We start from the raw sequence: 25,779 nt of genomic DNA, 5'->3' as shown, positions 1-25,779 counted from the left end.
GATATCAAATTAGGTGGAGAAACATCATTTTCAAGGACCCAATGACGAGCTGGACTTAACTTGTGAAGCAAGTCTCATACAAGAACAATTGAAATGGCGAAAAATGATTGTTATCCAATCACTAACACAGTCATATACAGAAAATATGTTCCTAGAGAAGTACAGAAATAACATAAATACAATAAATCCTGGTTGGTACATTGTATAAATCATTATTTATTTATCATTAAATTCTATTTATAATGAAAAATTATTGGATTTTGTTAACAGGGAAACATATATCGACTCTGGCAGCTCTTTTTGTTGCATCATTCACACATATAATTGTAAACGATACGTGACAGAATCTCATTAACTGTATTTTATGTACAAATGTATAAATTAAAATTTTTTCATAATAAACTAACAAACTTGAAGCATTTAATTTTTCTCTTTGCATCAATATCATTTTAAATATTGATATAATAATTATTAATTACTCATATGCGAGAATCAAATGTGCATAAAAAAAACTAGTAGCGTAGGCAGGTAAATTGTAAGTAGGTACAATAGGTTAATCATATATTTGATTTTGAATTTTTATTCATAATTTTTATTTTCCACTCTGTAATTCACCGATTTGAAATTTGTATTTCGTCTTCCCTTTATTATTTTGCACGCCGACTCAATGTGTAACAATGGATTCATCATCCATTGAACAAAATCTACCAACATCAAAATAGTTTTATGACAATTAGTCAGTTAAAATAATTTTATTAACCACTATATAATATTTGAATTTTGAATTTTGAATAATTCAAAATAGACAAGAATTTATTACAAAACTACATTTTTATATGAATGCTGTTGTCGGTGAACATTTTATAAAACGTTTACCCATTTTTGACGCGATTGCAAACACGTAAACAAATGTTTGTATTTTATTATTTGCAAGAGAATAAACCCCTTTTTATAATTTGTTTTTTTGTATTCTAACTCAAGCTGTAACTTCCTCTCACCATCCTGTCATTTACATTTTCTCATTTATAACCATCGTTGGCCACCGAATGCTAAAATTCGGTCGAAAAGACAAAAACAACAGGACAAATCGCATTAAAACCATTTCTAACGAGCTACCGAGAATATCCCGTGTTAGGGAATGTGGAGGGAAGGGACATTCCTGTAGATCGGCTCAAACTCGATAGCGACCACAATAACTTTATTTAATTATATATTATGCAGCTGAGTTTCATACACTGGATATGTTTGTACATCATATATTATATATATCTTCGTAACACTGAATACTATGTATATATTTGTTTGAAAAATACTAATTTCGTTTGCAGTAGGTAACATTTTAATAGAAAATGCCAAAATATTCCTGATTAGAATTTATCAAGAAAAGTGTTCAACAATGGTAGATAAAAATAATCTTTGTAATAATTAAAAATATAATTTACATTTTCATGCATAAATAACACAAACTTTTTATAAATTATTTGAATTAAGTACATAGTTTAATCTCCAATAATAAGTATTATAATTCATAAGTTTTCTTATTTAAACTTCTACAAGATAAATTAGATAAAATTTCGTATTTTTAAAAAATGTAGTTGAAAATGTTTTCAAAAAAAAATATATCATCTTTATTCTTTATGGTTTTTTGTATATTATACATGATGCATTAATGCATAATTGAAAACCTAATTTTAAATTGTTCACTCATCAAATACAAAATTAAAATTAAGTTATCAATATAATTAATACAATGATTTAATGATTAGGTAATATTATGTATAATAATTTGAATAGCTTTTTAGTATTCGTGTAGGAGGTAGGATTTATATGGTATATACGAGGAAATATTAAATTATATTGTGGTTTTTTTTATAGATTATAATATATATTAATTAAATCCTAGTAAGATGCAAGCAACCATATCGACAACATATTTATTTACAGAAGGTATCTATTATACCTATTTATAATTATTAATATTGATACGGTCATTATTAAAACTTTCATATCCCAAAATATTCTATAGGTTTTATTATTTAAATATGCTTAATATATTTTTTTATTGATCAAATAAAACTTGGCAAATATGGCCATTAGTGTTACAATTTAATCGTGGAAGGTACTTACAGTTTTAATAAATATAGTTATGTTAAATAATTATGGTGCTTTATACTCTGAAATTGTATAAGATGTGTATAACTAATTAGGATTCATTAATTGTACATTTCAAATATTCGTTCCAAATGCATCAAGAACCTCGTAGATTTTGCACGAATGGGCCATTTAGTTTACAAATGTTTGGTAGGAAGAGAAACTAAACAACATTCGATGTGACAAACATTAAATTTATGATAAAAGTTTCTACGTTGACTTCAGTACCTATATAGTTCATTAAAATTAAAACAAAATTGTACATTTATCTATGTACTCGTATGTATATATAGACATATAGTAATATAGTATAATATGTACTTAACTCGGACTAACTGTGAATTTAATAATAAACAATCCAGTTTTTATTAAACATGATAATATAAAAAAATATCATAGCTTAATGAATTATTAAAATGATATTATACCTACCTATTTAAATAATATTTTCTTAATAATAGAAATTTAAAAATATTAAAAGTGTGTACTGTGCACGCACGATTTTCTTTTTATGGGTTCGAAGTTCAAATGAAATATAATTCAAAAAACGTAATACAAATGTAGGTATACAGTTCCACAAAACTACAAACAATCGCTAAACTATTTTGCAGTTGAAAATTTAACGCAGCGGATAATATGAAGACCGACGAGACTAGTACAAACATTGATATATAAAATTATACACCTCAGTAGATACTCGTTAATAATTTAGATTGGTTAGGATTATTTCGAATTACTTAATTTATGATTTTCAACGATGTTTCATTCAAACGCATTTTATTCGTAATTTTATATTTTGTACATGTGCAGCAAATAAGGTTTAGATCTATGAATCATATTGGCCATTCTGATAATTGTTTGTATTACATCCATAATAATTGTACGTAATACGTATAACGTCGTTAGATATATTAAGATATATATGTATATCTGTATATGTTATTACAGTGGCGTAATTAGGAATTCGGTTTGGGGAGGGGAGATTTTATGTTTTTTAGCAAAATCTGTAAGCCTCATACAGTAACCTACTCCACAAAATATAAAACTTTAACAGTAAAATAAAAGTTTTGGGGGATCTATCACCTCAACCCCCTTAATTACGCCTTTGTCTTATTATTGTGTATATTTTTGTATTTTAATTTTGTACAAACATCATGTAACTATCCGTACCTACCGCTATACCTATCTATAAAATATATATATGCTAGCTGATCCCCGTGCACTTCGTTAAAAATACCGACTGTGATTCAAAATTTTTGTTTAATTCGTCGTTTATACCAGGCTAGTCATGATCAAAACTTCCCGTGACGAATTCCCGTGGATTTACCCTATCAATTTCCATAAAAAATTTGTAACAGAGTCATTTAAAATAGGTACAGGACCAAAAGTATATTCAATCTTAATATTTTATCACATTTTTAGCTTTGTAAAAGTGATACAATTTTTAAAATTGGTACCTAATTAAGTAATAATAAATTGCTAATTTCTTACTCATTCATACTAAATTGTATAACTAATACCTAACAACCATACGATTAAAAAAAATTATACTACTGTCATATTTATGTACGAAAAATTTCGTCGTACGAATAAAGCTATAAACTAATCATAAACGATTGTTTTTTACTCTAATATTGTATCATTGTCTAGCTCTAGATACTTTCTGCCTTCTGGTGTAACAAATTTTTAAATATTTATAACAATTTTAATAATGTACCTATTGTCAACATTATATAATCTTACTATAGCTGAACCCGTGCACTTCGTAGCCCGTTAAAAATCCTATTTCTTATATGGCTCATACTGTGTGTTAAATTCATTACGTCATGTGATGATGCTAACAGTATATTTCTATACATAATGATAGATAGCGGTTAAACTATATTATAATCTTACAACGATATTCAATTTCGTATATCATTATGTCATTTTCTTCGTTAAATTAATATAATTTTTAACAATTTAAATATTCAATTGAATGATATTTAGGCATATCACTTTCTAACATAGCCCATCTTCTGCCCATATGTTTAATAAAATTAGAAATTAGAATTGGAATGCATAAAGGATAAATAGACATAAATCCATTTTTATTTATTTTATTTTCATATGAATTGTCCACTAAATATACTAACGCTTTACGCTTGTGATTTATTAATTAAATAGAACACTTTTAGACTTTGGTTATTCTTTAATTGAATATTCAACGATGTGGATCAAATTAAAACCCTAATGAGACCCTAATATTTTAAAACAAATTTGTCTTAACTATGTACATTGAATTGTAATAGGTAAAATAAAAAATAATTTAAATGATTCCCATTCATTACAAAAAAATTATTTAGCTCATTTTTTACTGGACAGATGGCGCTTTGTAATTTCATCATCATCTCGTCATAATATTCCTCTAACCCGGTAACTTTCTCAAAATTTTCATCTATATGATTTTTCTCCTGACAATTATGAACCCAACAAAAAAAGAATGAGCGAAATCGGTTCAGCCAATTGATGAATTGTTATGTATTTTTGGCTCCATTTATATATATAGATTATTTTATATTTGTATGAAATATATTAACAACAAGTAAATAGAAACAAAGAGGACGCTCGCTGCTCGGGTTGTATGGGGCTCCAGAATTTTTGTCCTTCCTTTATATATTAGAATCTGAATACACAAAATAACTATTAAATTTGTTATGGAAAGATTCGCATGCATTGGTTTGGCAATGAATGTATAATATAATATTATTATCTTTAATATGTTGTGCCCTTTAATCATTTAGGTATAATAATATTCAGGGGCGCTGAAAGTAGGTTTTGCTCATGACAAATGTCATAGGTAAAAAAATGGGTGGGTGGCTGTAATGTTAACAAAAATAGGGACCACAGAATAGAATAATAGATCCTTAACTGTTCTATATTGTTTTAAGAGAATTATTTTTGTTTTATAAGTCAGTCTGGTAGGTGGGTGGCTGGATTTATTGACTCATAATAAAATTGGCATAGGTGTTTCAAAATACATCAGCGCCCCTGATCGTATTCAACCGATCAACTTTGGAAGGCAAATAGTATGGCCGACTATGGCCCCTGGAGTATATAAAATATTATAAATCATAAACTGTAAAACTTCCTTATACAGGGTGTCCCGCGAGGATTTACCCATTGCGATATCTCACGAAATAATGGAGATATCAAAATTCTAGTTTTATAATATGATTCACTAGGATAAGAACTACAATTATTTCATTTTTAAATTTATTTTAATGTTTTTGAAAAAATGTAAAAAATATATTTTTGTTATTTAATTATTTCCAAAAATATTAAAGGTGGCCATTTTGTAGTTTATTTTTCTGAAAATATTCACGTTTCAAAATTTTATTTTCATTAATTTCCTGATTTTTAATATTTTTTCTAGTTTTGAAGAAATAAAATATGATAATAATTTATGACTATTAGGAACACGGAAGGTATTCGGCCGGACGTATGGGAATGCGCGCGGCGCGGTGGGTGATAACATGTTTGATAACATTAATAATTTGCAATTTTTGTCGAAACTAAAAAAAATATTAAAAATCAGGAAATTGATGAAAACAAAATTTTGAAACGTCTATATCTTCAGAAAAATAAACTCTACAAAATGGCCACCTTTAATATTTTTGGAAATAATTAAATAACAAAAATATATTTTTTACATTTTTTCAAAAACATTAAAATAAATTTAAAAATGAAATAATTGTAGTTCTTATCCTAGTGAATCATATTATAAAACTAGAATTTTTATATCACCGTTGTTTCGGGAGATATTGCAATGGGTAAATCTTCACGGGACACCCTGTAGATGCCAACTGATTTTTCCATTTTAAAGAATTAGAGAGTTTCTATATTATGAACACCACACTTTTAATATTTTTCTTCTTGCTGGATTTCAAGCTTACAATAATGCTGTGCACAGTGCATTACACCCCTCTATAAATGGGCTATACAATTTGTGCTCAGAATCTTCAAACAATTATTGAAATCCTTATTCCTACTTTACACCTCAAATTACAGTAACAAACAAAATCATATCTTTCTTCTCTTTATTACACATCTTTATTTAATTTATAAAATATATTGTACTATCACAATATCAATATGTCAAAATATATTTATTTTACGTTAATACTTTGACAATTGCTTAAAATTACAAATTAACAGTTTTATGATTAAAAAAAAAATGTTTGATAGCATAAAAAAATAATAGGTACTGCCTCGTCAGTTTTTAAAATTATGATAATGAATAATTTCCAATATATACAGTTTTGCAGTACAAAAAGTTCTTAAATATTTCAATATTTTTTAATACAAAATAATGTTAGACAAGAAACAATAAACAAAATAAAAAGGAGACTTAGTAATTTAAAACTAAAATAAGACCTAAATTGATGGATTGAGTTAAACAATTGGGAAAAGTTACATTTTTTTAAAATCAACTATAAAAAGAAACAATTTTGAAATACATTTAAAACAAAGTATAAATTAAAATAAACAATATTTCAATTAACTTTAATACTGTATTACTGCAATAATGAGCAATACCGTAATTATTGAAAAATGTAGTACCAGCTCAAGGATTAATCAATTGTCGTTATTTCTACTATTATCTAAAATCGTAAGCTTGGTTTATACTTCAATATGTGTCTGAAAAAAAAATTATCACACATAATTCAATCTATAGTAGACATATTGATATTAAAAACAAAGAATTCTAAATGCTTTAAATCTTATTTTAATAATAATAATATATAGCATTACATTCATATTACTAAGCATTATACTACATGGCACTTAACATTTATTTTTATGTATATATTTTACAGGAGAACTAAAAGGACATGTAACTTGGTTTTAGGAGTGTAATGTTTAATTTTTTTTAAACTAAGTTAAATATATCTGTTAAAAACATAATATTTTAAATAATAGTACGCAGTAATGAAAAACATGGTTTTGAAAAATGTTTTACTTAGTAATTAACGATTGATTAGTCTGTATATTATTTTATATTAATTGAATCCGTTGACTAAATTAAATTTCAAATAGTCATATTTATATTTGTATATTGTATACTGGTTTACTTCACCAATTTTAATGCTGAACAGCATACATAGTATTCATACAATATATTATTATAACATACCTGTCTAATTTTTCCCAGAATACCATAAGGGTTGCTCTATCTAAATGACGTCTGGTCCTTGATATTTGCAAAACATTAACAGCCCATTTGGCCACATTTGCATCCAATTTCATTTCATCAAATTTTAAATGAAATGCACATACTGAAAATTAAACAATGTAATTAATTTTAATAAATTATTTTGTTTTGGATATATTAAATTATATTATTTTTTTATCTTTAGATTTGTATTATTCTGATTTTTTTTTTTAAATATTCTGTTTTTACTTAATTTAAGGATTCAATAATGTATTATAGGACATATTGTGTAACATAATTTTAATTTTCCTTTAATTTATTATTATTTAGATTTCAAAATCTATTAAAATTTACAAAACTGATTTTATAGTATCAACAAATAGTTATGTACCAAAAAATTAAATTTTAACCATCAACTGTATCCAAATTAAACTTAATTATCTATAATAATAATAATTATTAGGTTATGTATATAAAATTATTCTTAAACTAAGTTTTATTGTTTGATTATTTAAATTGATGAATACAATTATCTTAACATCAATTATGATTTCAAAATTAAAAGTAAAGTTAAATTAAACTTAAAACCCTAGTATATAAAAATTAAAATTAATATTTACTTTTAGAAAAAATTTCTACAGGATTGCCGTCCCATGGCCATCCTTTAAACTGCCATGCTGGTCCCATAACAAATACAGCTACAACTCTGTCCCATTCTCCTTGTGTCAGTCTTTGAGGATTGTCAACCACACGGTAAGGCACTGTCATACCCCCATCTTTGCGACGTTGTAAAAGTAATTCATTATCACGCTTTGAACCATTTTGTTTTTTTTCTTCAGTTGATACAAATCTTAAAGAAAATTTTTGTTTGGTCAAAAATATCACATTATTTATAATCTCTCAATATTATACATTTTGATTTATGGAAACTGATATAGTTTTTATCAAAATATTATGAAGATTTAAAAAACTTCAAGGTAAGATATACCCTGAGAATATTGAACTCAATATTATAAATTAGGTTTTGCTGAAAAAACTTGCAACTAAATAAATTTCAGAATAAATTAAAAACACAATATAGAACAATTGGTCAAAGAATACAATGGAAATTTGGAGGTACACATAAAAAAAAAAATAGCAATTACCATTAAATGGTATCATAAAATAAAATATATTTGTATGTGTTAAAATATGTAATATTTACTTCAGTTCTTGTAAGATTTCTCGAGCATTATGCATAGATATTAATGAAGACTGTCCTGCAGGAATGACAATTATTGGAGTCCTTGATATTCTTTGTTTGGCTTGTTGAGAAGCAGTCAATTTGGCCTATGTTTGTTACAATTAAAATTATTTAATTGAATAGTTCAGACATGCAAAGATTTTAAAATTAATTAAATTTAATTAACAACATTTTTAAATTTTTTTTTACAAATTGTCTAATACTTACAAATATATACAATATTGTATAATAAAGTTAATGATTATTGTTTATTGCGAAAACAAAAAATGAATTATACTTATTTGATGAACACATAGTTGAGTAATTTCATGTTTTATGGGCTTTAAGATATAATCCCAACATAATACTAAAATATAATGATATATAAGAAAAACTTATATATAAAAACATTTATTATTTTTATAATTAAATAAGCAGCCATGAAATAACAATTATTAACAATTCATTGAAAAGCACTTTTATCTTTTTCCTTAAAATGATAACTACATGATATAAATAAAATAAACAATTTTAATGAATTATATTGAATCAAGGAATGAATTATGAAATGCTTAAGAAGTTGACTATAACTATCAATTGAAAATTGAGTCTAATTGATATGACGAAGAATTTTGAATTTTTGCAATAGTTTATACTATTCCCACTTTAACTTGAAAATTAAGCACTTTTCAAAATTATTTATTGATTACAATGATTTATCATATTTACCCCACTTAGTATTTATTCTGGATGTATGTTAACTCAAAAACACAATAAATATAATAAGCATGATATGTTAGGACAAGAATCCAACCTGTTCTACATTCTAAATACTAATAATATACTATATTTATTGGACTTTTTTTTAACTCACCAAAATCTCGTTTTCCGTAAACTTTTAAAAAACAATTAAAAAATATTAACATAACTTCATACTAAATGAATTAAAAAATAAAGTTTAACTGCCATTGCTACTTAATTGTTAACTATTATTATAAATAATAAACTTACATGTGGACCAGACCGAGAAGATTGTTGTACAGGAGTGACAGTAGCTACTGGTTTTTTTGGAACTGTTCCTTCAGTCACAGATTTCAACGTCATACCATGATATGTACCCATAGTATCAATTTTAAAACCTTCCGTATCTAAACATCAACATTTTTAAGTTTAATACAATTTTAAATAACTAAATAAATTATATAAACATTAATAATAATAAACAAAAATTGACTAACCTTCTCTTGATTTAATAAATCTTTCTTGATCATAACGGTTATAAACAGTTGGCTGTGGTATGGTTGGTTTAGGAGGTGCTACACGTGGTGTAGTTGACATACTATGTGATGGACGTGATCTACCATCTTCGCGGTTTTTAATAGATTGAAGTATTGCAAAAATATTTTTTCCAAAAACCTTAAATGAATAAAACATAAAAATAAAAATGAATACATACACTTGTCTACAATCGTCTTTAAAATAATAAAATAAAATACTGATGTATAATAAATAATATTTTACTTAGGTATACTAAAATTAACAATATTTTTTAATTACTTTTCCGTTGCTTTGCAAAATAGTAGTACGGGTTCTCCATTGTCTTTCACGCTTAATGATGTCTTTTGTTATATCAACATCAAAATCCAACATAACTCTAAGATCTGGACCAAGACCTATATCATCATGTCCTTTAATGGTAGTACGTTTTTTTGCCAAACGTTTGGCTTTAATTGCAGCAATTTTTTCAACAGACATAGCTTCCGAAAGAGATCTATAATAAATATTAAAAATTTACAAAATTAAATATTTTAAATATTTATTTTTATTTTTCTGCTTGTTCGAGGCCATTTTCCTTTAATTCCACAATAGCACTATGTCTGTCTCGTGTACAATCATAATATATTGAGTAAAACTATTTTATTTAGTCAATTCAAAACTTGAATAACAAAATCAAATTTATTTTTCTAAACTTGAAATATTGATTTTCATTAGAGTATTAAATTGATGAAAAATGAATATATTTAGACTTATTGATTCTATACTTAACATTTTTTTTTTCTATAAATTAAATTTATGTTGTATAATATTTACTTTATATTATCAACATTGACAGCAGACTCTTTAGGTGCATCCAAACGTGCAGCCAATTGTTGTTTAACCCTTTGAACTTGTAAAGTATCTTCCATACGAGGTTTTTTAGCAACTGATTCTTGTACATCTTCCACAGCACTTCGTTTAACCTGTTCAAAGTATTAAACATACAAATCTAATTGTAACAAACAAGAGGATGCAAAAAAAAGTATAAATTTAACCTGAGTTGGAATTTCAAGAGGAGCACTGCGATCAATACTAGCAGATGTAGATAATTCGCCATTTAGGTAAGCTAGAAGTTCTCTTCGATCTGGTCTTCTTACAACTGGTATATTTTCAGCCTGAAATTATAATCCATAACAATTTTATGAATTCTAACCAGATAGGTGTAACTCAAACAATTACTTACAGCTGCTTGTCGCACATATACTGGATGCGTGAGAGTAACATTCTTTAATAGAAATAATAGGCATTCCAATGTATAATACTCTTTTGGTGCACCATCTTTACCAGAACTGGAATAGCATGCAAGTAATAAATAATTACATTTGTAAGATAAATATACTAATAGTAGAATTAAGATTCAGTGAACTGAACGTTATACAATACTTGCATTAAGTTGTGAACTGTTGTTTATGTCGATAAAAGTATATAAGTTGTATATCCGTTTACTTACCCATACATCAAGAAGTTTGTATTAACAGTTTTTGGCCATGATAAATCACCAAATAATATGTGGTTGTCCTTAATTATGATTTCTTTTTTATTTATATTGTATGTCCTTAAAAAAGTTAGCGGGTCTGCCATTTTGAAACAAATTCACAACAAAGTAGAAACGACGCTTAAAATGTAAAATATTAAAAAGTTCTCGAAAATATTTTGTGTACGTACTAGTGAACTACGTACATTGAGTCATTGATTCTATAATCTAATATTTGTATTTAACTATAAGCGATCTCATTTTATCAGAACAATATTATCAATTTACATAAACAAAAAACACTTATGTGTTATCATTTATTCACTTATCTTCATAATATACCAACAGTGTGGCCATAGAATTTTTAGTTTATTAAAAGGTCTATGAGTGTGACAACCACGGACTTAATAAACTACTATATAAACATAATTAGTACCAAGTACTTATAAGTAGGTAGGTACTTAATCTATTCTGTGGTTCGGCCAAAGCCTATACCTACATAATTCGTATTCGCATAAATCCACTATTATATTTTAATATGAAATGTTGTAATAGTTGTATTCATTAATTATTAATTATTAAAACGAATAATTTTTATGTACATAATACATGGACAAATGATCAATTATTATGATGTATTATCACTTTCATTAGAGTTGCTAAAGTTATTTTTGTAGCTTAGTCGTAGAAAAAAAAATTCAAATTTAATAGTTTAAATATTTTAATTTTCATCAGCCATTAGATAGAAAAAAAAATTATAATGACCTAATATCAATGAAGAGCAATTTTTATTTTACAATAGAAACAAAAATCTTAGAAAAATATTCTGTGCATGAGAGAAATTTAAAAAAAATAAAATATTAAGATTATTGATACTATACCAATCAAAATAATAACTTAAAATTCAATAGATTTTTCAATTTTATTGAATCCATCTTCTTTATACATTAAAAGTTTACTTCTCCAACCTTTATAACATAAATAAATGATAATTAATTGATATAAATGCCTACTAAAACATCCAAAATTAAATATAGTTTAAATATTAACTCGTTTTTTACAATATTGTTATTCATAACATGATTTAAGTGACGAAATTGACACTTGCTTAAGCCTGATTAATTCTTGATATTGATACGTCTTGCAATTTTTATCTCATCTAAAGCAAATGTATTTTAAATTAATAATATTAACTATAATATTATTAATATCATTATGCCAATTATCTAATACTTATAAGTTATAAGCATTTAAAGTTAAAATTTTGACTATAAATATGTAAAAATGATCATTAAAAGTTATTATTTCTGAAAAATCCACTTGTTTATACTGATAACGATTTGAAGATATATAAATCGATATTAATTCAAACGTCAGCGCATTTAACTGCAGGTGGTTTAAAAATTAGGAATACTACTTGTAAAAAATATAAAAATATTATAAGTAAATTATTCCCTACTGCTGGTGGTGAGCTTTCTATGAAAGTACAGAAAAATAACTTAGTGTATTAGGATAACCCAAACGAGGTGGTTGATAGACTTCGATTCTTCTGGCATCGAAATCAGCTAGTAATACAGGTGTTTCCAATGAAATAATATCTATTTTTGAGGAATTACGTGAGATTGGGTTAATTAAACGAATTCCAAATGTTTAAACGTGAAGCGTCGCCACCGAAATCCTCTAAACAGGGGACTTAACGCCAAGCACACCGATTGGGGATGCCCTCGAAACGACAGCAATAAAACCCCACGGAAGAGTGGCAACACCGATGGGGCAGCAGTGACAAAGGTAGATGGACCTACCGTCTCATTCCCGATATAAAGAAGTGGATTTGCCGCAGACACGGCGAAGTTAACTTCCACTTAACTCAATCACTAAGCAGGCACGGCTGCTTTGCAGGGTACCTGCACAGATTCGGAAAACTCAATTCTTCTGAATGCTGGTACTGCGGCCATCACAGCGACGATGCAGACCATACAGTCTTCGCATGCGATTCGTGGCATAGCCGGAGAAACACCGTGGATAAACTCCTCAATGTGACCATAACAGCTGATAATATGGTCGAAACCATGCTGAAGTCTAAGAGCAATTGGGATATCATGAACGAATTCATACATACCATCATGAGCTCCAAGGAGAAGGAAGAACGACGAAGACAAGCAGCTCCACCCTAAGAACGTCTTAACAAGAGAAAAGAACAAGTTTAAATACTGTATGCCTGAGTGCAACCCTAGGGTGGTTAGAAGCCCCCAGAATATGTAATACGCTTTATTAACTATGTAAAATATTGTATTTTGATGATTCAATAAATGATGGCGATTAAGGGGTGAAATAACCGAGAGGTTAGTCCCACCCTTAGCCACCGATACCATGTTAAAATAAAATAAAATAAATGTCTAAACGTGAAATCGCTGTTGAACTGCACAAACCATCACGGAGAAATTTCACAAGACGTAGAGTAAACATATATGGAAAAAATGATTTGTGGTAAGCTGACTTGGTTAAAATGATACCAAATTCGAGGAAAAACAAAGGTTATAAATATATTTTATGCGTAATTGATTGTTTTACTAAATTCGCATGGGCTCTTCCATTGAGGACAAAATCTGGTTAGGTTGCGTTTCCTAAAATGCGTCAACAGCTTTGCGGCGGTCGCAAGTTGCGTCAGCCGCACAGACCGTCCGGTCGGTGAGCAGTATAGCCACAGCCGCACGCGCGTTCGTTTAATTTTCTCATATTTTTTTCGTATACTTTCGTCATGTCAAAAGTACTTTTCAGTGTCATTGAGGACGAAAAACTTGTGGAAATGGTAGCTAAATTCAATTGTTTGTATGATTTGGGTTGTAAACTCTACAAAAATCAGACGATCAAGGATAGGTAATGCTTAGAAAGAGGTAGCTGAACAAGTAAAAAGATCTGGTAAGAAAATTGTAATTTATTATAATTATTTAGTATTACAAAATATTATAATTATATTAGTATATTAATTAGTTCTTGTAGTATGATTATCTTTCCAGGCAATTGTTCCTGCATTACTGTTAAAATATTCCATAAATAAATCTCGTACAGCAAACCCATCGGCAATTAAAAAACCACCAGTCCTAAGAAAGTGGTAAAAAACTTTTTGTTGGAGGTTGCTCATTTGCGTCTAGTTCATAGAACGGATTGCCTTGTTTGATGTTTCTCTAGATAAGCGTCTCTTAGTAGATTGTGTAGGCAGCATGCCACAACAATCAAATTGTCGGTGGTCTCGGGCTTTAAGGCAATTGGTGTATAAAATATACGAAAAACTTGGCTTAGTAGACCAAAAGCATTTTCCGAAACTCTTCGAGCTCTAGAGAGTTGATGATTGAAAATCGTCTTTCGATTGTCCACACTTGCAACAGGATGAGAATAAGGTTTCATCATAGGTGTAATGTAAGCGAAACGCCTCGTCACCTACAAAAACGTGTGGCAATACAATACTCGAGTTTGGTAGCTTACAGGGTGGAGGAAATAAATTCCCATTTCTATACAGCTTTCCTAGATTACTTTTGTCGAATATACCACTATCACCCTCCTTACCATATGATCCGACATCCGTAAAAATAGATTTATGATTTGCATTAACAACAGCTAGTAAGACAATGGAAAAATAAATTTTGTAGTTGTAATACAGTGACCCTGATCGTTACGGACAAAACACGCGAACGTGTTTACCGTCAACTGCCCCTACACAATTAGAAAAATGCCATTTATGTCCAAATTCTTCAGCTTTTCCTTTCAGCTCATCACATTTGATCGACGGTAAAAATATAGGACTTAATTTTTCTTTTAAAACTCTAAGTGTATTTTTTAAAATTTTGCTAATGCAACTAGCCGATATTCTGAATGCAAATTGCAGTGAGTGGTACGATTCGCCAGTTGACATTAACCTAAAAATACAAAATTATTTTACTTATTGATAATAATTTCCTGTTTAATATAGGTAATTATATATATTATGTTTGGTATAAACGAGCTTAAAATATCATTCTTGTGTAGTTGTGTGCTAACAATTTGTTTATACTTAAATATTGACTCAATAGTTGACCCAACCAAAATGGTATAAATAACATATTAGATTATTATATAAGTATTAGTAGTATTATTAGTAATATATATAATATTATTTATATTTGCCTATTATTATAAACTATATTCACGTGACTATACATTTCAAACGATATGATAATTATTTATATAAATAATAATAATTAATAATAATTAATAATAATTAATAATATAGGTAGGTTTATCGTATGTCTATCTAAATATTATAAAAAAATTTGTCCTGGCTGATTCATCACCACCCACTTACTGCAACAAGTTACACCAAAAAGAGTTGGTCATTAAATTTACGAATTAAGTTTGTTTCTGTATTTTTGTTGTTTTGTCAGCTTTTAGTACTTATTTTGTTACTTTTATTTGCAATAGAGGATTGTAAAAAAAAGGTGGAGGAACATCAAGGACACGTACCATAAAAGGGTTAAGAAAGGAATGGGAACTGGATCATCTGCTTTAAGTAAACCTAAGCATTGACCATTAGCTGATATGCTGTCGTTTCTTTGAAAAGCTGATTACAAGCGAGAGTGAGTATTTATTTTTGAATGTTTTGTTTATGAATTTAATTTAACCATATACATTTAATTTATAGTAGCATATCAAATATTGTGTGTGGTGAGGAAGGTAGAGACGATGATTCGAGTACAGAAATAAACGATGACTTGCAGATACCAGAGGAAATTAATAACCAATCGATATGTTCAATCGGTGAAAATTCAAATGAAGATCCAACTCTACAAACTTCGAAGTTGCAAAAACCACTAAAAAGCAAGCGTCAAAAATATAATGAAAAAGTTATACAGCTTCTAGAAGATAGGCGTATTGAGAGAAATGAGATCATGAAGAATACCTATGGCTCAAAATCGTGAAGATGAAATCGATTTATTTTTCAAAAGTATCGCGATATCTGTCAAAAAACTTAAACCAGTATTGATAAATGAAGCAAAAATGAAGTCGCTTCAAATGGTCTTCGAATTAGAAATACGCAATACTAGTACATTCGTAAATTTACCACAATATTCACCGGCGCCAAGTACAAGTTTTTCATTGTAGTCATTGGAAAGTGTGGACGTTAATGATTATGGAAATTACGTAGAATTATAGTTTCTATATCATTTACCATAATGTTTATAAAATATCTATAATTGATTAAAAATAAATTATAATTACCTATACCTATATGAATCTTTGATTATATGTTTATCAAAAACAAATTCAAAAACTATTAAAAAAAACACGGAAATTAAAATATTGTCGAAACACTAGCTGTATATAACGCGCAACAAAATCGTTTCTTCTATCTCGAAGGCTTGAGATTCGATGGTGTACTGAAATACTGCAGGTCAGTAAAATGTATTGGATAACGCGCGCAGGATATTGAATATTGGTTGTTACAACGATATTATTATTATATTATAATTTATATTATCTTATAGAGACAAAATTGTAATTTATTATAAATAATAGGTATATTATTTTGATGATATATTTATTAAGCATACTTAATTATTAACTTTTTAATGCATTTAATAATAACCAAATGTCGAATGACAATTATGGCTGTAACATAATTTTATCTAATAATATATCTATTAATATAATTACTTATATTCCGACGTTGAACTTATAATTTAAAAATGATTATAGCGTGATATTTCATCTTTATAATCATAATGATATTGTAAATAATTATAATATATAATATATAATTATCTTTTATATAATTATAAGGAATTAAAAATATTTAAAAAAGCGAGTACCGAATTTTATCAAACAAATAACAATTTACAGTTAATTTTTTATTTGACTACTTAAGTGTCGTATACAACCATGGCCGTCTTAAGCTTTGCAGGGGCCCATGGGCACTTGGAGCTAAAGTGCCCTTTTAGTATAATACAACTATACAAGATATCTAAATATATTGATTTTACTCGTTGAGTTTCGAAGTAGTTTAAGTTAACGTGCGTGTGATTTATTCCGTTTAAAAAAATCGTCGTTTCTTTATTGTATGAAAATAGCTTTTCAAAACATTTTTTTGTTATCAAATCGCTCAACTATAAACTTAAAAGAAGCCATTAAATTACTTTAAAAAACCAAATTTAAACAGTAATGACGTAGTACTGTAATGATATGCTCACACATCATGATTGTATGTTGTTTAAATATTCAATAAAATAAATAACAGTCAAGTTGTCGCACGCAGATAACAGTTAAAATCCAACAAAAAAAAACACCATTGTCCACTGATGAAAGGAACGATTTGTATTATTTAATCACATGGGAACTTATACGTAGTTGTGACTATCTGGCACAACACGTGTGAGCTATTTCGTATGCCACCAGAGCAGGGGATGGTCCAATGAGGATCTCCGTTGCCAAAGACAATACTAAGTCTTTGGAAACGCAGAAGCCTTTGGTGGAGCCACCTAAAACCCTGGCTGGCTGGACCACGTCGTCTCCTTCCATCAGTGCATGAGCACCACTCTCAAGTGCATGAGCACCACTCTCAAGTGCATGAGCACCACTCTCAAGTGCATGAGCATCACTCTCCAGTGCATGAGCACCACCCAAAACTAAAACAACTTCAAGAGTGCAGGAGCACCTAAAAACTTTTCAACACCAGACATTGCGAGCGACAGCTGGACCGTTTCTTTTTTTAAATCGAAATTTAACAGTGTTGTTTTTCTTTAATCTGAGTGTTTAATAAAAAAACCTTTATTTATTTTATTACGTCAACTGCATATCAAAGACAGCTGCGAATAAGGTAAGGTGCATGCGCATCAATATTCATATATTTATATAATTTTATATATTATATTATATTTATTAAACTTTTATAATTTAATAATTAATATTTTATTACTACGGTGTACTTGATTGTTCTCGAATCACGACCTCGAGAACCCTCCGACGATCAGGAGGAAGGTAATAGCGGAATTTTAATATTTATATCTGGTAGCTTATTATCCAGCTCTTATAAGAGTAGAGAACAATACAGATCCTTTAGTGTAACTCAATAAATCAACCAAACACCATTTTTATTTCTAATATCCTCATATTTATATCTAGTAATATATAACTATTGGCAGGAGCCTTAGTTATATAATAGTTATATTAACTTAAATATTTTAGTTATATTATTATTTATTTTAGAGTTTTATTTTTATTATATTAACTTCTTTTCTTTTATTTTTGCATTATTACAGTACAGTGTTATAACTTAGAACCAAACCCTGGTTTATGGTATATGTGTGCGTACGATCAAAGTCTGCAGACAGCATTGAATGGCAATCAACAGGCACTCGTTCATTGCCTAATGAAAAAAATCCCACTGTACTAGCCGAATACTTTTCATCCGAAAAAGTGAATAAAAGTGTTTATAGATTATTCAAAAAAATCGAATATGACGCTGCCTTGGTTAACTAATCAGATTTGAACCCTAAAGTTGAGAAATTAAATCATGTTTCTCAAAAAAAAAAATCCATCAAAAATATTATGAAAAGCCGTTTCAAACTAATAAAAATAAGATAGCAGCTCTGCTTCTATTGTTTCTAATGAACTAATTGAACATGGACCCGCTGAAAACCATGGCAGGTAGGTACAACAAACATTGTGAATTGTTTTTCTTATAATTGTATTGTGCTTAAATTTATATTTTTTTTTCAAGCAACAATTTTGGACCATATTTATGAGATGATAGTTCTCTAGTTCTCTTCCAGGAGGTTCTACCTTTGTCCATGCAGTCTACAGCCCAAATAGAAAAATCAGCTCCGAGTGCTCCGATTTTATCACAATTCAAGTAAATACATCCTTCCGATTTTACGCCCTATACTAATATCAACACTGTGCGATGGGCACATTTACATATAACGGTCGAATTTTAAGTTTTTAAACGCCGCGGTTCGACATACATTACGTTACTTAACTTCATTTTGATTTTGAAGATTTAAAACATTGATTTTTTTAAATTGAAAATAGAGAAAAAAATAGTTAGGCAAGTAGGTGTCGATAAATTGTATCAATATTCAAACTATAATGCTTTTTTAAAAAAAATTGTGCCTATGTATTTTTATTATTTTTCAACTGTTATTGTAACAATATATCAGGCGCCTTATATTTAATTTTCACGCTTTTATACTCAACAAATTTTATAATGATGTTACTAGCTGACCCGTCGCAGCTTGCTTCGCCAGTGATAGGTTTTTATTTTGCCTTCAGAAGATGATATATAGCATTTTTTATTCAAATTTTATATTTTAATGTAATTGGGTAAGTAAATATAAAAAACGGTTAATGAAAAATATTAATATTAATAATAAATATATATTTGTATTAAAAATTAATACAGATACAAAAAAAAAAAATGCTAATATTGTTGTTGATAAATAATTTTATTAGTTCACGAGTACCGGTCAACGAGTAAAGACGTGCGCAACCGGTTTCCGCGAGTGCTACATCTGCAACTGCAATATACTCACAAGGTACGTACTATTAATTCTTCGTATCACACCAATCCAAATGGATCACAACCAACCACCTATTCAACCTAATATTTCCTCCAACACACAATCATTTTCTCACAAACAAACCTTCGCAGCTATGACATCCCAAAACGTTTTCCCCAGAAAAGATCGGGCTATAATTTTCGATACTATCGACGGAGTTCCACAAAAAACGTATTTAATCGAATTAAACAAAATAATTACACCCACAAATATCATATTTGCATCCAGGATATAAACATTTTTCAAGACAAATTTGATGACTGGACAAAAAATGTTATTTCAGTAGAACAAAAATGGGTATAAATATTTAATATATTTAAAGAAAAAGATGTAAATGTATCAAATCTTACAATGGTTGTAGAGTTTGCATTTTGTTTACCTGGGTCAAACGCGTCAATAGAGCGAGTATTTTCTTTAATAACAACTATTTGGACTGACGTTCGAAATCAAATGGATACAAAAGAATAGAATGTTGTCTAATAACAAAAACATATGGCTTGAGTTGCATTGAATTTTACAATGAAATAATAAAAAATCCTACATTTCTGAAGAAAATACACAGCACTGATAAATATAAGGTCTCCTTGGACGAAAATAATAAATCAGTAAATTCTACCTAGATTAGTATATTTATCTCAACGACTGGAAATTGTATTATTATTTTTATTTGAATTTTGAGTGTTAATTAAATAAAGATGGCCTATCTAATTGATTAATTTGAATATTATTTATACCTAAAAGTTATGTACAAATACCTATGTAATTATATAATTTGGTGTCCCGGATTTCTAAAAATTAAAGCTGCCCACCCTAAGCTATAGATATTAGATATACCTACACAGTTAGCAGAACTATCAGGATTTCTTGATTTGCCTGCATTGTCGAGTTCTGGTTTTTTGCGTGTTCAAACCGAGGTAGCTGAAATATAGTTCACACTACAGCTTGGGACGAAATTAAGAAAGCCGGTGAAGAAGAGAGGAGATTGGCAATAGAATCTGGTAGCTTGGAATCCTTGGATGTGGATGGCACATCAAGTATTACAGTGGTTGCGGACGGGCAATGGTCCAAGCGAAGCCATAAAACCAAGTATACGATGCACTATCAGGCGCAGTACCTACTTATTATTTAGGTATATAGTATATATTAAAAATATTTCGACTTAATTCAATGTACCTATTTAATATTTAGTATTTATATAGTATATATTTATTTTATTAATTTATTTTATCTTTTTATTTATTATATACTAGCTGAACCCGTGCACTTCGTAGCCCGTTAAAAATCCTATCTCTTTTATGGTCCATAGTTCATATTGTGTGTTAAATTCATTTCATGTGATGATGCTAGCAGTATATTTTTATACATAATGATAGATAGTGATAGTGATAGTGATAGATATTATAATCTTACAACGATATTCAATTTCGTATATCATTATGTAATTTTCTTCGTATTTTTCAATATAATGTTGACAATTTAAATATTCAATTCAACGATATTTAGGCATAACACTTTCTAACATAGCCCATCTTCTGCCCATATGTTTAATAAAATTCTGTACCAAATTTTGTCGCAATCGGTCTAGCTTTTTAAGAATGTATATAGGACTAACAGATAAATATATATATAACCATCACTAATAACACAAAACAATAATAACCGCTAATAATAACCGTCACTAAAGCAACCATTTATAAATAAACAAAAATGTCCATCCTAAAAATAAGTCCAGCTGCTCTCGAGAGCACTTGTTTGTTTAAATGGTTGCCTTTGACTACCAAAACATATTAATATTATTTATTTTATTTTTTACTGGGCAGATGGCGCTACTTGAATTTCATCACACCCTCATCATATTTCTCTAACCCGATAACTTTCTCAAATTTTTCATCCGTAGGAACCTTCTCCTGGCAATTACGACCCAAAAAAAAAAAGATTGAGCGAAATCGGTTCAGCCGTTCTCAATTGATGAAATATTATACATTTTGTCTCCATTTTTATATATATAGATTTTGATTTTTATCTGCTAGAGGGCGCCACCGGTATAACTCAGTTTTTGTCTCTAAATCTCTAACTCATCAGAGTTAGGTCCATAATTTATGCTATAAACCCGCTCCCCGACATTCTCTATCATTTAAAAAAAATTTGAGCCAAATCGGCCCAGCCGTTCTCAGCTGATGCAATTTCGAATTTTTTGTCTCCATTTATATATATATAGATTATGTATGATAATCTATATATATATCATAGTATCATACGATACCACATTTATAATATTTTTTAATAATTTATAATCAGTGAATATTTATGAATTTATTATATAAAGGTATATTTACAAATTGCATTTAATTTGCTTCATAATTGTTATTATTTGGTGTAACTTTTTGTACTTAAAAATATACACTAAAAAACAAGGACCTACATTTAAAAAATCTATTAAATTATTTTAATTTTCAATTTTACAATAGGATTAATAATATGTAAACAAAATGCGCTGTCTTCAAATCTCTGCTCACAGATTATAACTGTGTGTTTTATACTTTTATACTATAAAAGAGCAAAAAAAAAAAATCAAAATATGTGATATATCAAAATATCGATATATTTTGGGGAAAATATCGGTATCAATTGGTAAATTTTATATTTTATCCATACTGATAATATCGATATTTTTCATTTTGGCCCATCCTTACTCCCGAATGACTGAATGAGCACAATCGTCTTGTGTATTGTACAAAGACCGTGATGCCAAAATAAAAGCGTGGCTTGAAGTTTGTCTAGCAATAGTACCAAATTACGACCATGTGTCTGATAATGAGAAAAAAGTTATTGGTAAGTAAATAAAAATGTTATTTAAAATCATTATAATTATAGGTACTAATGGAAATCTAAATATAATTATAAATATTCAATTCGATAGTACCTATAATTGTATTATTTAAAAAAACAACATAATTCTATTATATGAGTTAATTAAAGTTTTAGTTGAGTAAATTAATTATGTAAGTATAATAATATTTAAAAATAAAGTTCCATTTATTTATATATACCTATTATAAATTATTATTTAATAATAATTAAGGTATTTATTATTAATATAGATTTTACGATTAAAGTTAAAATATACTAGCATCTTGCCATGATACACTTCCATCAGGAGAAACGAAATAGTTGGCAAATTTATCCCTTATCATATCGCCTGTTCTAACAAAATTATTGTTCACATTGAGTTGAAGTTCTTGAAACCCATCAACAGTTAGTGTGTCTTCTACTCTGTAACCATCTCGATCTCTTATGAAGTTAAGCAAAAACTCAACAAGCCTTTACGATTGTTATTGTATTCGGCAATGCAGTATTGGTCCAATTCATTGGTCTATGAAATATATTGAATTTATTACTCATTATTCCAAAGGTAGACTCAATATACCTTCTTGCACGGCTTATTCTATAGTTAAAACTTAAAATATTCTTTTTTTTTGTCAAATTACCTCGTGCGTAAGGTCTTAACATTTTGTTTGATATACCAAATGCAGAATCGCCGATTATATCATACATGGAAGTGATTCTGTAGTAGTATTAGGTAGTGGTTTTGGTGGAGGTAACATTTCTCCATTATTTATTTTCGTAAATAAAGTGCTTTCCTTAAAAATAGTAGAGTCTGAATCTGTTCCACATGCACCTACATGTGTATAAGTGAAACGATAATCGGAATCGCACATGGCCAATAGAATAATATTTTTTATGGTTTGAAAAAATGAAAACAAACTTCCACTGTGTTCAGAACAGATTATTTTTACGTGCTTTCCGTTTATACTGCCGATACAGTTAGGGAAATTTGCTATATTCTCGAAGCCAGCAGCGATTTTAAGCCATCCTTCTGTTGTATTCGGAATCGAAAGGCATTCTTCATGAAATAGGTCCCAAATATTTGTACATACTTCTTTTATAATTCCACCGATAGTTGCCGTACCTAGACGGTAACTAAAATAAAGATCACTATTACTAGTTAGTTACGAGGTACCTGAAATAAAAATTAACAAATTAATAATTTTACAGAAAGGAATGTATAACAGCGGTGGAAGACTGCATGGGACGCTTACGTTAGGTGCAAAGCTACAATGAAGAACACGAAGTCTGGGTCTGCAGGTGGCAACAAAAAGAAATATGTATTCTTTCATTGTATGCAGTTTCTTGACAAAAAACATATTTTAGATACTGAGGATTCAATTGTAGAAAGTCAGAACACAATGGATGAATCACCAACAAATAGCAAACCGACAACCAATGATGACGCTCTACCTTTAACGTCCAAAGACTCCAACTTTTGCCAACCTTAACAAACTGCTGTAGCTGTTGAACGGAAAAATGTGCAAGCAAAACGTTTTAAAAAAAGAATTCGTAATGAAGACGGTAATTTTGATAGAGAAATGTTGAACATGTTTAAAGAAAATACAAAATTAATGCAAAACGATGACATATCATTTTTTGTTCACTTTTGCCGATTATGAAAACTTTTTCTAATCACCGAAAATTACTTTTCCGTTCTTCAGTTCTACAAAAAGCAATCGAAATATCCAGCAGTTCTAGTGAACTCCGCCCGAGAACATCACGTACATTTTCGACTTCAGAATCACAACATTCCGATGCTTCTATATCTTATATAACTGAATCTTATACTGAAGTACCACAACAATATGAGGCACCAGATGATGATTCAACATATTATCTCTATAGACTAGAGGATTTTGTTACTATGCAGAATTTGTAATAAAAAATATTATGTAGTAGGTATTATGAAGTATACTTAAATAATATAATGTCTTTTTATCATCTTTTAATCTCTAATGTATTTTTTAATAAACAAAAATTTTTTTTAAATTAAAATTTGTTGAATTTTATTTTAAAATATTAATTTTAAGATAATAGTTACCCTAAAGTCACGGCCAATCTTTCTGATGGTGACACAGGAATGCGAAAAGTGTTCTGATGCTTCAAAGAATAGCACAAAAAGCAAGTAGCTCGTCAAAAATTTTAATGGACATTTTGAAGTAATCAAAAAATTTTGCCTCGTGACCTCGTAATTTTGAAAACAGCGTACAGACTTCCCCTTCAATTGGCCGATCTACAATAATTACTGGGTGGACGTGATATCTTCTCCGTTTTTTTTTATTCCGTTGATTGCGTAGATAATACGCACATATTAATGAATTTGCAATTAATGGATTCATCTTAAGTTAAAGTATTTAAAAACTTAATTAATTAATAACAAAATAACATACAACAACCGATCGAATTTGCCGTTGGCTAAGCACTTAACGCTCGGTGACGACCGATGATCAGTGCGTACCGTCAGCGCGCACGGTACGCGCTGATCGTCGGTCGAGCACTAAATCCAGCCTTAACTTTTTATTCTATAAATGTTAATAAAATTGAATTCATTGGGTCAAAAAACTTGAAAATTTAATACAAAGTTCCCCATAAGTTGATATAATAGATGTTGGAAAATATTCAAAATACATATATAGTTACTTTTTTGTTTATAACCATGTAAAGATCAAATTTTGACAAAATTTATTTAGTTAAATATTTACAAATTATTTATGATAATTAAGAATTTATAAAACGCATGATTTTAATAGGATCAGGCGCGTAGCAAGGGGGGGGGGTGTTACAGGTGTAATAACACCCCCCCCCCCTCGGCCGTGGTATACTTAATATTTTTTATCAAGATAAAGATGCATCATAAGCACGAATTATCTTAAATCATGATTTACACTTATTTATCAAAATTAAGTATATTAGTTTATATTAAGATAACAATAATGTAAAGCAC

The 25,779-nt window shown here is 28.6% G+C and overlaps 2 protein-coding genes and 2 pseudogenes across 3 annotated transcripts in view; 2 read left to right on the top strand and 2 right to left on the bottom strand.

The window, feature by feature from the left end:
- Positions 1–424, top strand: part of LOC107166592 (uncharacterized) — a 54,018-nt gene extending 53,594 nt beyond the window's left edge. Inside the window, exons 6-7 of the mRNA XM_089221440.1 lie at positions 14–191; positions 271–424. Coding sequence (XP_089077566.1) covers positions 14–191; positions 271–341 — 249 coding nt within the window. The 3' untranslated portion in view covers positions 342–424. The remainder of the gene's footprint in view (positions 1–13; positions 192–270) is intronic.
- A 6,225-nt stretch (positions 425–6,649) lies between these two features.
- Positions 6,650–11,602, bottom strand: hyx (cell division cycle 73 hyrax). Of its 2 annotated transcripts, XM_015515330.2 has the most exons (12): positions 11,335–11,602; positions 11,068–11,173; positions 10,880–10,999; positions 10,659–10,807; positions 10,125–10,338; positions 9,806–9,983; positions 9,579–9,715; positions 9,442–9,462; positions 8,550–8,674; positions 7,966–8,195; positions 7,328–7,469; positions 6,650–6,831 (listed from the first exon to the last, which is right to left on the bottom strand). In XM_015515330.2, the coding sequence occupies exons 1-12, from the start codon at positions 11,463–11,465 to the stop codon at positions 6,795–6,797; spliced, it is 1,590 nt and encodes a 529-aa protein (XP_015370816.2). In that variant the 5' UTR covers positions 11,466–11,602; the 3' UTR covers positions 6,650–6,794. The 2 variants fall into 2 exon arrangements, with proteins under 2 accessions (XP_015370816.2, XP_015370817.2); XM_015515331.2 differs by lacking the exon at positions 9,442–9,462 and having other exon boundaries at positions 11,335–11,600.
- Positions 11,603–14,116: 2,514 nt separating this feature from the next.
- Positions 14,117–16,545, top strand: LOC149058249 (uncharacterized; annotated as a pseudogene).
- Positions 16,546–23,061: 6,516 nt separating this feature from the next.
- On the bottom strand, positions 23,062–25,174 carry LOC149058248 (uncharacterized; annotated as a pseudogene).
- Positions 25,175–25,779: the final 605 nt, after the last annotated feature.

Source organism: Diuraphis noxia, unplaced genomic scaffold (assembly GCF_037042655.1).
Source record: "Diuraphis noxia isolate RWA-SAM2 unplaced genomic scaffold, SU_Dnox_SAM2 contig0002, whole genome shotgun sequence".
Lineage (NCBI taxonomy): Eukaryota > Metazoa > Arthropoda > Insecta > Hemiptera > Aphididae > Diuraphis > Diuraphis noxia.
The sequence above is the reverse complement of the archived record's forward strand: the minus strand, read 5'-3'. Positions and strand labels throughout refer to the sequence as shown.